The 12,289-nt window shown below is 40.7% G+C and overlaps 1 protein-coding gene across 1 annotated transcript in view; it reads right to left on the minus strand.

The window, feature by feature from the left end:
• STK39 (serine/threonine kinase 39) overlaps positions 1 to 12,289 on the minus strand; it is a 306,680-nt gene that overhangs the window by 214,763 nt on the left and 79,628 nt on the right. The window contains exons 3-5 of the mRNA XM_047772806.1: positions 6,969 to 7,077; positions 3,569 to 3,710; positions 2,374 to 2,429 (exon numbers count right to left, since the gene is read on the minus strand). Coding sequence (XP_047628762.1) covers positions 2,374 to 2,429; positions 3,569 to 3,710; positions 6,969 to 7,077 — 307 coding nt within the window. The remainder of the gene's footprint in view (positions 1 to 2,373; positions 2,430 to 3,568; positions 3,711 to 6,968; positions 7,078 to 12,289) is intronic.

A 12,289-nucleotide genomic window follows, 5' to 3' on the forward strand; every position in this document is an offset into this window, starting at 1 on the left:
TCACAAAAATGTCTATATAGAAATAACTCCTGATTGCAAATTGGTTTCTCCTCTCCACCTAGAACACTCTCTAACTCCCAAAAATACATTGCACTTACAGGGGCCTGAACCCTATGATTCAATAGCTACATAGGAAATCCGTGTCTTCCTGAATGACAGGCCTTAGCATTACCATCTCACAGATGGAGAAACGAAGGCTTAGAGATGCAATGCCTTGCTTCATGGAGCACAGTGGGATTAAATCAGACCTGTTTTGATTCCAGAACCTTTGTGTGCCTCCCCAGTGGTCTTAAACTAAATTTATCTTTTCAAAAGGGAAGAGGTAAAAAAAGATGATGCTTCCATTACTAGTTTCCTAGGGAAGAAACATTTGATCTGAAACAAATTCTCAGTTTCCCTTTTGCATTTTTTTCAAAACATCTTCTCTCTCCCTTAAAAAAATCAACTAAATAAAGGTCCCATTAAGTGTCTAACTAAATACAGAGCCTAAGGTCAGTATCATGCTCGCCATACAGACCACAGCATCTATTGACAGGTCCTCTGGCACCTAGAGGGACAATGAATCAAAGAGATGACTCAAGGCTTATCCTTTGTTTTGGGGGTGTGTTTGTTTTCTGCTGAACCCTCGCATTTCTGATAATAACCCCTGATCCTCAGATTTCTCTAGAAACAAGACTGGGACCAAGGACTGTCATCAACTTCATTCTAATTATTAGACAGGCAAAAGACCCTAAGCCTATGCTAGAAGGTAGGACTTCCAAACTCACTCAAATAGAAACAGATGAGGCTGAGAGAGTGGGATGGACTGGGAGTTTGGGGTTAGCAAATGTAAACTACTGCACTGGAGTGGATAAGCAATGAGCTCCTGCTATCAGCACAGGGAACTATAGCTAGCCATTTGTGATGGAACATGATGGAAGATAATGAGAGAAAAAGAATGTGTGTGTGTGGGGGGGGTCACTTTGTTGTATAGCAGAAATTGTCAGAACATTATAAATCAACAATAATGAAACAAATTTTTAATAAATAAATAAAGAAAAGAAACAGATGAGGCTGGATTAAGCATCTTAAACAGCACAAGCCAGATTCTTGATTTTCACCAAGGATGCTGCTAGGACTTGCTGCCAGTAATATTTAATGCCTGTAAGGCAGAAGGCTGAACACTCTGAGATGACAGGGGCAGTCCAGTCAGAGGACTGTCCAGCCAAAAATGCCCTAAGCAGTGATGGCTGAGAAGAGTGCTGAGACAGACCTTCATGGCCAAGGGGTAAAACAAGAGTTGCTATGAACAAGGCTACATTTTATCCCAGGCCTTTCAGTTTCTCCTAGGAGCATTAACAAAATGAGAGGTTCTGCATATCGAAGGCTCTTGTCTGATGCACTCACTCATCTGATCTTTACTGCATCTCCATGCCTACCAGTTATCAGGAGTAGACAATAGAGAGTCAGATTCCAAAGTAAAATAAGCCCTACATTTTAAGGGTTCATAATTCTTTCAGCCAACTTTTGAGAAATAAATGGTTTAAAATTAGTATGTAGAATATTTTAAACTTTCAAACTCATCCAAAGACAAACCTCTTGCAGTTTTCTAAATATCCCCATGATTCAATATGGAAGGTATAGAAAATATAATAACATTAAAAGTAAAACTGTTCCTTATTAAAAGGCCACATTCTAAAATAGCAGTATTTTTAGGATGATCTAACAAAGATTTATGAAAACAATAGGAAAATATGTTAAACCTCAGACCCAAACGTTACAACAGGGCAGCCCAGATACAGTTGGGGTGTGTGCGTGCGTGTGTGTGTGTGTGTGTGTGTGTGTGTGTGTACACACATATGGAGTATTACCCAGCCATAAAAATGAAATTTTGCCATTTGCAGCAACATGGATAGATGTGGAGGGTACTGCACTAAATAAGCCAGACAGAAAAAAAAGTAATACTGTGTGATATCACTTATACATGAAATTTAAAAAAACACAACAAACCAGTAAATGTAGCAAAAAAGAAGTAGATACAGATACAGAGAACAAACCAGTGGTTACCACTGGGGAAAGGAGAAGTGGGAGGGGCAATATGAAGGTAGGGGATTAAGAGGTTAAAACAAATGTGTATAAAAATAAGCTACAAGGGCATACTGTACAACACAGAGAACAGAGCCAATATTTTATAATAACTATAAATGGAGTATATAAACTTTAAAAACTGTGAATCACTGTTACACACCTATAATGTATATCACACATCAACTATATTTCAACTAAAAAAACAGACTACATGTATTTACTCATTTCTTAGGAGTGATTCTACATTCTTTAAAACTGTAACATTTCTGTAAAAAGTGAAGAATTTTTTATCTTTGTCAGCTTTACCTGCTATTTGTACGGAACCATCCTCACCCAGAAGAATATTACCAGCTTTCAAATCCCTATTAGGAAAAAAAAAAGGGGGGGTGTGGGATAAATTGTGGAATACACTCAGTATACTGTATTAATTCACGCAGGGAGATTTTAAAATGCATCATATACAATATAGCTAATTGACATACTTATTATTTTATAAATATTAAAATCGTATCACAGATTTTAAAAGTTTTAAGACTACAGTGTGATTTTATAGTTTGCTCCTGGGGGTGGTTAGTAACAAACAGTTTATGGGAAATCATTATTCAGATTTAATTAAAACCATAGCACGTAGATTATTTTATGTAATAGAGTTAGAGATTGTCGATATATTCACAATACTATCACTCTATCAAGAATTAAAGCCCAGTCTAGGTAAAGCTATTCTGCTTCCACTTAAATTTGTCTGTGATGCAACTCTAAATCAATCCCACCAGCCTCTTCAATAATGGACTTGATCACCCTTGGCTCTCAAGAAATATTGACTATAAATACTAATTCAAATATTCTGCAATTAATTTCTTCACTATATAGAAGTTGTGCTGAGCAGTCTTAATGCTTAAGAAAAATGCAATCTATAAGTTTTCTTTCTAAAGTAGTATTTTTTCCAATTATAGGAAGACAAAGCAGATATTAAATATATCAACTCACAGCTCAGGGCAGGGGAGTTACAATATTGGTATTAATAGTAAATGGTTATGTATTTGCAGCTATTCCTAAAAACCCAAGTAACACTAACCAGTTTGGAACATCCAGCACCCATAACAATGATACTTGGCTACTTTTAAAGAATTAGCATTTTATATTACAAAATAGATGAAATTAGTGCTTCCACTCTTGCCTGTGTTAGAAAGTTAGAGATGCTTCTAGTTCAAATAAGTATACTTTAAGGGTAATATGTTAACTGATATTTTCACTCAGTATTTTCTACATTCTGTTCTTATTTCAGCGAAAGCATTTAAACCAACCCTGAGGATGCCAACATTATTCACCAAAACTTATTCTCTTGTTCCTAAGCACTTTTCCCCCGTCTTTTTTTTTTTAGCCTACCTGAGTTAGAAATATATCAATACCTACCTGTGAGGTGTGTTTCCTTAATGTTCTTTACTAACTAGGACTAAAGATACAAACGGCTGAAATGTAAATATCTCTGCAGAGGTCATACCTGTGAATCTGACCATTCCTGTGTAAATAGTCTAAGCCTTCCAAAACCTCCTTAAGAATTGTCGCTATTATTGCCTCTTCCAGGACTCCATTCTTGTGTTCTCCTCGGTTGACGATGTATTTTATGATATCCAACATTGAGCCTAAGTGGACAGAGAGAAGAATTGCAATGACTGTATACACACCTCTCCAGAATAGGGCTCCCTATTTAAAAAACTACATGAGAACATCAAGATATGCTTGCTTATTAATTTAACACAAATATTCCCAAGGCATACAAATGGTTGCATGGGCAGTCCACAACCAGAAAAAGACTAAACCGCATCCAAGTGCGCAGGGACTCTTGCAGCTAAACTTAGAGGGATTCTGGGCCAGGAACCAGATGACTGTTTGTGGCCACTTCACACTGAGTTCCTTTTGCCTAAACATGCAATTGGTTACAGATTAAAAGAAGGTTTAGGGTGTCTGAAGTGAAAAAGAAAGGAACAGGAAGCCAGGAGAAAAGTCAGTAGAGAACTGCTGAGAGAAAGCAAGAAGCCCAGCTCTTCCTTAACCTCTAAGACACAGCTTCAGAGGCGAGAACAAAAAGTACTTTGCCTCTAGAACCCCAACCAGAGGATGCCTTTCCGTGACTCAAGGCAACCTTCATTTACATTTACCCAATGCTTGATGTACTGACTTTAATAATAAAGAAATAAATACACAGTACTTTGTTAACTCTAAACAGATTCATATCCTTGGTACCTTGAATGCATGTTTCAACACATGTTAATGAATACTCCAAACCTCCTGGTCATTTTAAGAGCCATAATTACCTGGGGGTTCAACATTTCTGAAGAGTTACCAAATAGCTTACCTCAGGACCTGAATTTGGCTCCAGGCTCTCTCTGATTAACTAAGAGGACTGAATTTCCCCATGGGGTATTAGAACACCAGACCAGCCGCCTGCCCCTCATGAAGAGATATGATGTGATAAAACAATATAGAAGAAAACAAATGCATATGTTTCCCCTCAAAGAAAAGCAAAATATCTCTCTTCATTGCCTCTTGGATTTCTGGATCACTCAGAAAATATTTCCAAAAACATTTTATTTTTCTCTTCTAAGGCTATACTGTACCAAGCATGAATGCATCTCTAGCCTGCTGAAAGAAAAATGAGCAAGAGGCCACATCTGCCCACACTCCCCTTACCTGTGAAAACCTGTTTCAAACCTGTTCCTCTTACCTAAAGCTTGGGAAAACCAAATTGAATTGGATTCTTAAAAAAAGAAAAGAAAAGAGAAAAAGAAATTTTCCATCCACTCCTTGGCAAAAGGCACAGGGGATATTCTCAAGCTTAGAAAAGGTTAATTGGGATAAAAGTAAAGAGGGGAAGTAAAATCCACAGGGTCCTAGGTTACCAGAACTTCTCATTTCCTTAGTAAGTGAGGCCCCATTAGAAGAAAGCAGGTTAAGGTCCTGTGATTAACAAAGCACCATCCTCAGCGGAACCGAAAAGCAGTTTTTTGATACTCAACACTGCAGTCGGCTCCAACAGGCTTCCTTTTCCTTTTGTCTTTCCCTTTTTCTGCTTTCTCCTTTTAATTAAAAAATCCCGAGTCGGCACTCAAGGAAACAATGACTAATAGGATTGAGGAGACTGGGAACAGAACTGAACTAAGCTCTCCCAGGCTCCCTACAGAAACCTATACAAGCAGACCCGAGGCAATTACAATGCCTTCGTCATCTCATTGCAGGGCCTCTGCTGGATCCAAGAGAGCTCCTCGGAAGGAAAAAAAAAAAAATTGAAATGCCTCCCTGATGCAGCCTTAGCTGAACTGGGCCTGCAGATAAAAATGGGCTCTGCAATGTAAACTCTGCTCCATCAGTTCTGGCTTCATCCAGGCACCACTAAATGCTCTCTACTCCTAATGTCTCAGAAAGATACACAGGGAGGGACACGCTGCAAAGAGGACCCACGAGAGCTGTGGGGATGCTGGGTGCTAGGAAGGAAATCACTTGGGCTTTCTCAGCTCCAATTTGTGGGCCTGTAAAATGAAGGTGATGATACTTTTAGGGCAGCACAGCGTTTAAGTCAAGCTGGTCCAATGGTCACAAATCCCAGCTCTGACAGTTACTGCATGTGTGACCCGGGGCACGTCCCTTAACTCTCTCGAGCTCCGGTGTTCTTTCTGAAACACCGGCATGATGACACCTGCCACTCAAAGGTGTTGTCCAGATCCCATGAAATAAGGTCAGTCAATCACCTAGCATGGGATCGAGCCATGGAGGAAGCGTTCAGGGAAATTAACGGTTATCATTATCCTTCCCTATTGAATAGTGATGTTAAAAGATTAAAAGACATAAAAGGCAGGAATGGAAAAGGGTGTCTTATAAATTCAATTGCCCGTGGCTTTTAGAACTTCACCGACCTGAGGCTAGAGAGAGGAAAGAAAGGTCCTGACCCTTCCCATGTGTGCTCCTTGTGAAGTTCATGATCTAAAACTGCACAGTCCAACACCGCAGCCACTGGCTTATTTAAATATAGGCTAATTAAAATTGAATAGAAATTCAGTCCCTTGGTAACACGAGCCACACGTCAAGTGCTCAAGGGCCACATGTCACCGGTAGAAACCAGATAGCACAGCTGTAAAATGTTTCCATCACCACACATCTTTCATAAACAGCCCTGAAATAACTCATTATATTGCCATGTGTTAAAGACTTGAATAATGTTAAGAATGAAGGCTTTAAAGAGGAAGGACTGGCTGACTTTTTTTTGAAGTGAGCAAGGGGCGGCTGCAGATAGGATGGAGCCTTTCAGGACCTGAGCACGTGGAGAAGGATGGATGGATGACATCCAGGGCTGGGAGCAGCCCAGCTGAGGGCACAGCGACCTCAGGGGACATGTGGGGAGCCTCACTCACACGTAGAAGGCAGGAGCAGAGGAGGACACAGATATTCTAAGAGGTAAGCTGAATTATGAAAGAATTGTGAAGAAATCCGGACTTTACCTTCTAGGCAAATAATAAACCAAGACAACTTTTTTTTTTTTTTGTCTTTTTAGCTATTTCTTGGGCCGCTCCCGCGGCATATGGAAGTTCCCAGGTTAGGGGTCAAATCAGAACCGTAGCCACCGGCCTACACCAGAGCCACAGCAACACGGGATCCGAGCCACGTCTGCAACCTACACCACAGCTCACGGCAATGCCAGATCGTTAACCCACTGAGCAAGGGCAGGGACCGAACCCGCAACCTCATGGTTCCCAGTCGGATTCGTTAACCACCGCGCCACGACGGGAACTCCCCAAGACAACTTTTAAATACAGGAGTGTCAAATCCAAGATCTTATTCAATATGCTGATTCGCACAAAAGGAAAACAAAAACAAGCAAACAAATAACAATGACAAAACCCACTTACCTCCACTTAGTAATTTCATGACCAGCCAAAGTTCGTCTTTTACCACAAAAGAGGTGTAATAAGTCACTACGTTGGGATGGCTGCACTGACTCATGGCTTGAATTTCTTTCTATAAAAAGAGGAAAACATGACACAGTACCGAAGAGTGAAAATCTGCAAGCAAAGCACAAGTGAACCACACTTGAGTATCAGGATAACTTTCCTACTTAAAAGCATACCGGGGAGATGGGGACGGGGGCTGCCTAACCATTACCTCATAGAAATCACATGAGAACTCTCTCATCCTTGTCATCAATTTGCTAGAATTAGAAAGGCCTCTACAGAAGAACATAGGGCCCTGTGGACCAGCCACAGGACAAAGGAACTTCAGAGCAGCACAGGGCCCAGCACCCCCACCCCATTGTGCCAGCGCAGAGCCCTGCCACATGTAGTAAGTGCCTCCTACCTGAACCCAAGGCCTAGACAGAGAGGTAAAAGATGGGTGAGTTATTAGGAGACCTGGGTCTTGGGGCCAACCTGAGCTCCGGTTGTTCTTAACTCCTCCCTCATCCAAAAGGGACAACAAAACGGTTTCTGTTTCTCAGCACTGCTGTGTCAGTAAATTTAAAAATACATATAAAAATGCTAAAGCTATCATTTCCATGGTTGATATTCCATCAAGGAAAACAAACAAACAAAAAAAAAAGGTGGGGGAGGGAGGCGTGGCTGGTAAAACCAAATAAGCTTGGGAAACATCAGATACTATATCTCACTTTAAAAGAATCACAGGGAATATAAGTACTGTCAAAGGCCCTGAGAAGTCCTGCAGTAGATGCATCCACACTAACAATGCAGGAAATAATGCTCTGTGGGTCAATTTTAGAAAATTCTGCTGCAAAGAAAAATGTTTCATTGAAAGACAAAACAACTAAGCTTTGAAATCAAACAAATGGGCAATTATACTAAGTCATATTTTGCTTCAATTGCCAAGTGCATATTTGTTTTGGTTTGCTATTTTAAATAACTGCCAGATGACTACTATAAAACACATTCTAACCCTCAATCAAAGGTACCAGATCAGTGTAACTCACTTTCGAGGTACTGACCAAAAGCTACAAGAATAACCTCAGTCACCACAGAAACCTCACTTACGCTACTACATATTTATGATGAAATAAAAGCGTGTATTTATGCATCCTATATATTTTTTCAATAAAGACTGCCTAGTTAACTTTGTGTTATGTTGCCAACTGGAATAATCCAATCTGAACTATCTTTGCATACCCAGCATTACTTAATACTCAAATTAATAAGACCCAAAATGTCACATAATGTGGCCTAAATGCTGTGGCATGTAACACACATACACACCTTTATATGTGTTTTTTGTTTGTTTGTTTTGCTTTTTTTGGCCATGCCTGTGGCATGTGGAAGTTCCCAGGCCAGGGAATGAACTCATGCCATAGCAGCGACCCAAGCCACAGCGGTGACCACACTGGATCCTTAACCGGCTGCACCACAAGGGAACCCCAATATATGTGTTTATTTAAGTGCTTTTTTCGCAGGATAAACTCTTAAGAAAATCACTAGCTTTTCTATTTTCATTATACAACACTTTGCCGTCATCATTTTCCTCATCCATTTAACTAATTACAAGTTTTCTAAATCTAACACTTTTCATTTCAGCAAATCCTGTCCTTTGAACAAGATCTGAAACATGAGGTCCAGTTTCCATCTGTTTCTGGTATAGGGTTTTAATCCTGTAAGATGCTTCCGAAGGAGAAATGGAACACTGCCCGGGCATTCCTATTTCAAGTTGCTGGCATCTGCTCACTGTGCGGATGGCCCATTTTGAAAGCCTGCAGCTTTACGTAGTGTCCACGTTAAACAGGTGTCCCCTTGGTCACAGAAATGAGAATAGTGTTTCTATGTTATATTCAGCATAAATGAATGCCTTTCTAGCTTTCCAACACCAAATTTTTAGTTGTTTTGCAAGTTAGGTATTTTATTTTTAAAATTTTATCAAGGTGTAGTTGATTCACAATGTTGTACCAATTTCTGCTGTACAGGAAAGTGACCCAGTCACACACATACATATACATACATTCCTTTTCCTATATTATCTTCCATCATAGTCTATCCCAAGAGATTGGATATAGTTCCCTGTGCTATATAGTAGAACCTAATTGCTTCTTCATTCTAAATACAATAGTTTGCATCTACTAATCCTAAACTCCCAGTCCACCCCACTCTCTCCTCTCTCCCCCTTGGCAACCACAAGTCTCTTCTCAATCTCTGAGAGTCTTCCAACACCAAACTTTTAAATCATAAAAGCAAAAACAACCAACAATCAGTGTTCATATGAAAGGAAATTATTTTGCATTGAAGCAAAGTTAGGTCAAAGTCTGAAGAAACACATATTTTTTTTTTTAAGGTCTTTGCATTTAGATGGCTGGTATCACTTCCTACCAGAGGATCAGGTTCTCTGACATGGCAGTGAGCAAACGGGGGGGGGGGGATTATTTTAATTAACCTATGGAGAGACTATTTTAGATGACCTATGGGTATAACTTATCAAATTCTATTCCTTCAAAATTTGGGGCCTCAGAAGTACCAGCTGGATATTTAAAAGTGCTGAGGATTTAAAAGGGAAAAAAGAAACACATATACTGACCCTGCTAACACACCCCCTAGAGCAGTGCTAGGGCAGATCTAAGAAGAGGTGGGTCCTGAGAGCAGACTCCCATCAGTCTGAAAGCTCAAAACCCTACGGCCCTCTTCACCACTTGGCTGGGGGTGCATATTCCCCCCCCCCGCAACAGGCTATCCATTTTACTACACAGCCTGTACATCAGGAGAGCCTCTAATGCGTGAAGACACGATGAAATGTGCCTTAGGGACAAACACTCGTCACTCTGTCCTGGGATGAGATCTGTGCTATCACTGAACCCTTGTATTAGGTAATATTTCCACAAATAAGGTAGGAATACACTTTTAAAAAGAAGAAACAGGTGTTCTACCAGCCTATCCAATCCTTAATTTAGTTTACATATAAATCTTTTGTTTAGCAGCCTTTTAGAGGTACAAAATTTATAGATATATATTTATTTTATATTTACATTTATATATTATATTCATTGTCCCTTGAACAACTCCTCTGTATTTCAGGTTCCACATCCTTGAATTCGACCAACCACAGTCATGTAGTACTATAGTATTTACTATTGCAAAAAGCCATGTATAAAGAGACCTCCACAGTTCAAACCTGTATTGTTCAAGGGTCAATTGTATTTCTATTTTTGCTTTGGTCTGAGTATCTGTGTCCCTCCTCAAAATTCCCAAAGTTGCTGGTATCACGAGGTGAGCCCTCTTGAAGGTGATTAGGTCTCCAGGGTGGAGCCTTCATGAATGAGATTAGTGCCCTTATAAAAGACACCCTAGATAGATCACCCTTCTGCCACATGAGGGAGCAGTGAGAAGTCCGCAACCTGGAAGAGGGCCACCACCCAGACACACTTGTACTCTGAACTCAGACTCCCGGATTCCAGAACTATGAGAAGTTCTTGTGAATAAGCCGTCTGGTCTCTGGTATTTTTGTTCAAGCAGCCCAGATGGACCAAGACAATCTTATATAAATAAATATATATGTATACACACACATACATGTGTGTGTATACATATTTATAATTTGAAAGATATAATGATTTCTTGAATCAAATATTCATTCAACAGAACTATCCCCTCTATTTCCTTTCAAAACGGTGATGGTGGCTGCTCTCTGAATCCTTCCTTCTTAACAGTCTATCAGCTAAATTATCCAAGCTTTCCCCAATGCCCTAACTTCATTCACATGGGTAGGAAAAGCCATTTATCCCCAAATATTCATTTCTTCCTATCTCTAAAAGTGACAAAAGTATTGCCCAAAGATGAATAAAAGGATTTTTTAAAAAATTTTCTATCCAACTCTTCCTACAGAGTGACTGAGTTCCAACACACCATTGCCTTAATTTGGACACAATCCAGGGAAAATGTGTGACACAGGCCAGCACTTCTCAAGCCTGCATATGCACACAGATCACCTGGGGACCTTGTGAAGTGCAGATTCCGAGCCAGCAGGTCTGGGTTGGGGCCTGAGTTTCTGCATTTCTAAGAGGCTTCCAACTGATGCTGAGGCTTCAGGTCCAGAAACCAGACTTTGAGTGGCAAAGTGGCAGAGGAGGAGGCCCTTGGTGAAAGGGGACATGAAAAGAAGGAGCCTAGAACGCCCCCAGATTGGCAGAGTAGGAAAGCAAGTCCAGCAGCACTGCCCAGCTGAGTGAGGCCTCATGAAAGGGGTAGGAGGCAAAGCTGGAAATCAGGAGACTGTGGGATGAAAGTCGTTTGAATTTCGCAACTATGGGAAAGGGTAAAACATTCAAAGGGAGAGAAAAACATGAGGTCAAGGTTGGAAGAACTCTAAAATCTGGGCAACACCTTTGTCATAACTATAGTCAAGGATATAACACAGTGGTTCCCTTGGCAGTCTAGTGAAATAAAACTCATGACATCAAGTGCCCAACCAAGCTATGACACAGTATTTAAGCCTCCCTGCGGCTTGAAGAGCTGGATCTGCTCTTGCAGCTTCATTGGAAATGCAGCCCAGGTAAAAATCTCACAAGTCTGGGAACATCAACCTAAAAAGGGGTAGCAAGTGAGTTCCCACCGTGGCGCAGGGGAAACAAATCTGACTAGGAATCATGAAGTTGCGGGTCCAATCCCTGGCCTAGCTCAGTGGGTTAAGGATCCAGCGTTGCTGTGAGCGGTGGCACAGGCCAGCAGCTGTAGCACCAGTTGGACCCCTAGCCTGGCAACTTCCATATGCTGTGGGTGCAACCCTGAAAAGAAAAAAATTAAATTAAATTTAATTTAATTTAAAAAAAAAGAGGTGGCAAGCAAAAGGCCTTTCTATCTGCTAACACTGAAGTAGCAGCCACAGTAGCATTTCTGCTGGGAGCCAGGCGGGTGGAAGGCAGGTCAAAGAGAGACACCCACACGCCACTGGGCCCACTGGGACGAATTCAACAAAATGGAGCATGACACACTTCTCTTGAATGGAACAAATGAGATGTGGTGGGGGACAAAAAACAGAAGTGTCCTACACCCCAAAAATATGATGAGTTGAAAGAGAAAAAAATACCCTGAGAAACCTCCCCAAACTGAAAAATTTTGAATTAAAAAAAAAAAAAAAAAAAAAACTTGGAATTCCTGTCGTGGCTCAACAGTTAACGAACCCAAGTAGCATCCATGAGGACGTGGGCTAGATCCCTGGCCTCACTCAGTCGGTTAAGGCTCCAGCATTGCTG

This window comes from Phacochoerus africanus, chromosome 3 (genome assembly GCF_016906955.1).
Source record: "Phacochoerus africanus isolate WHEZ1 chromosome 3, ROS_Pafr_v1, whole genome shotgun sequence".
NCBI lineage: Eukaryota > Metazoa > Chordata > Mammalia > Artiodactyla > Suidae > Phacochoerus > Phacochoerus africanus.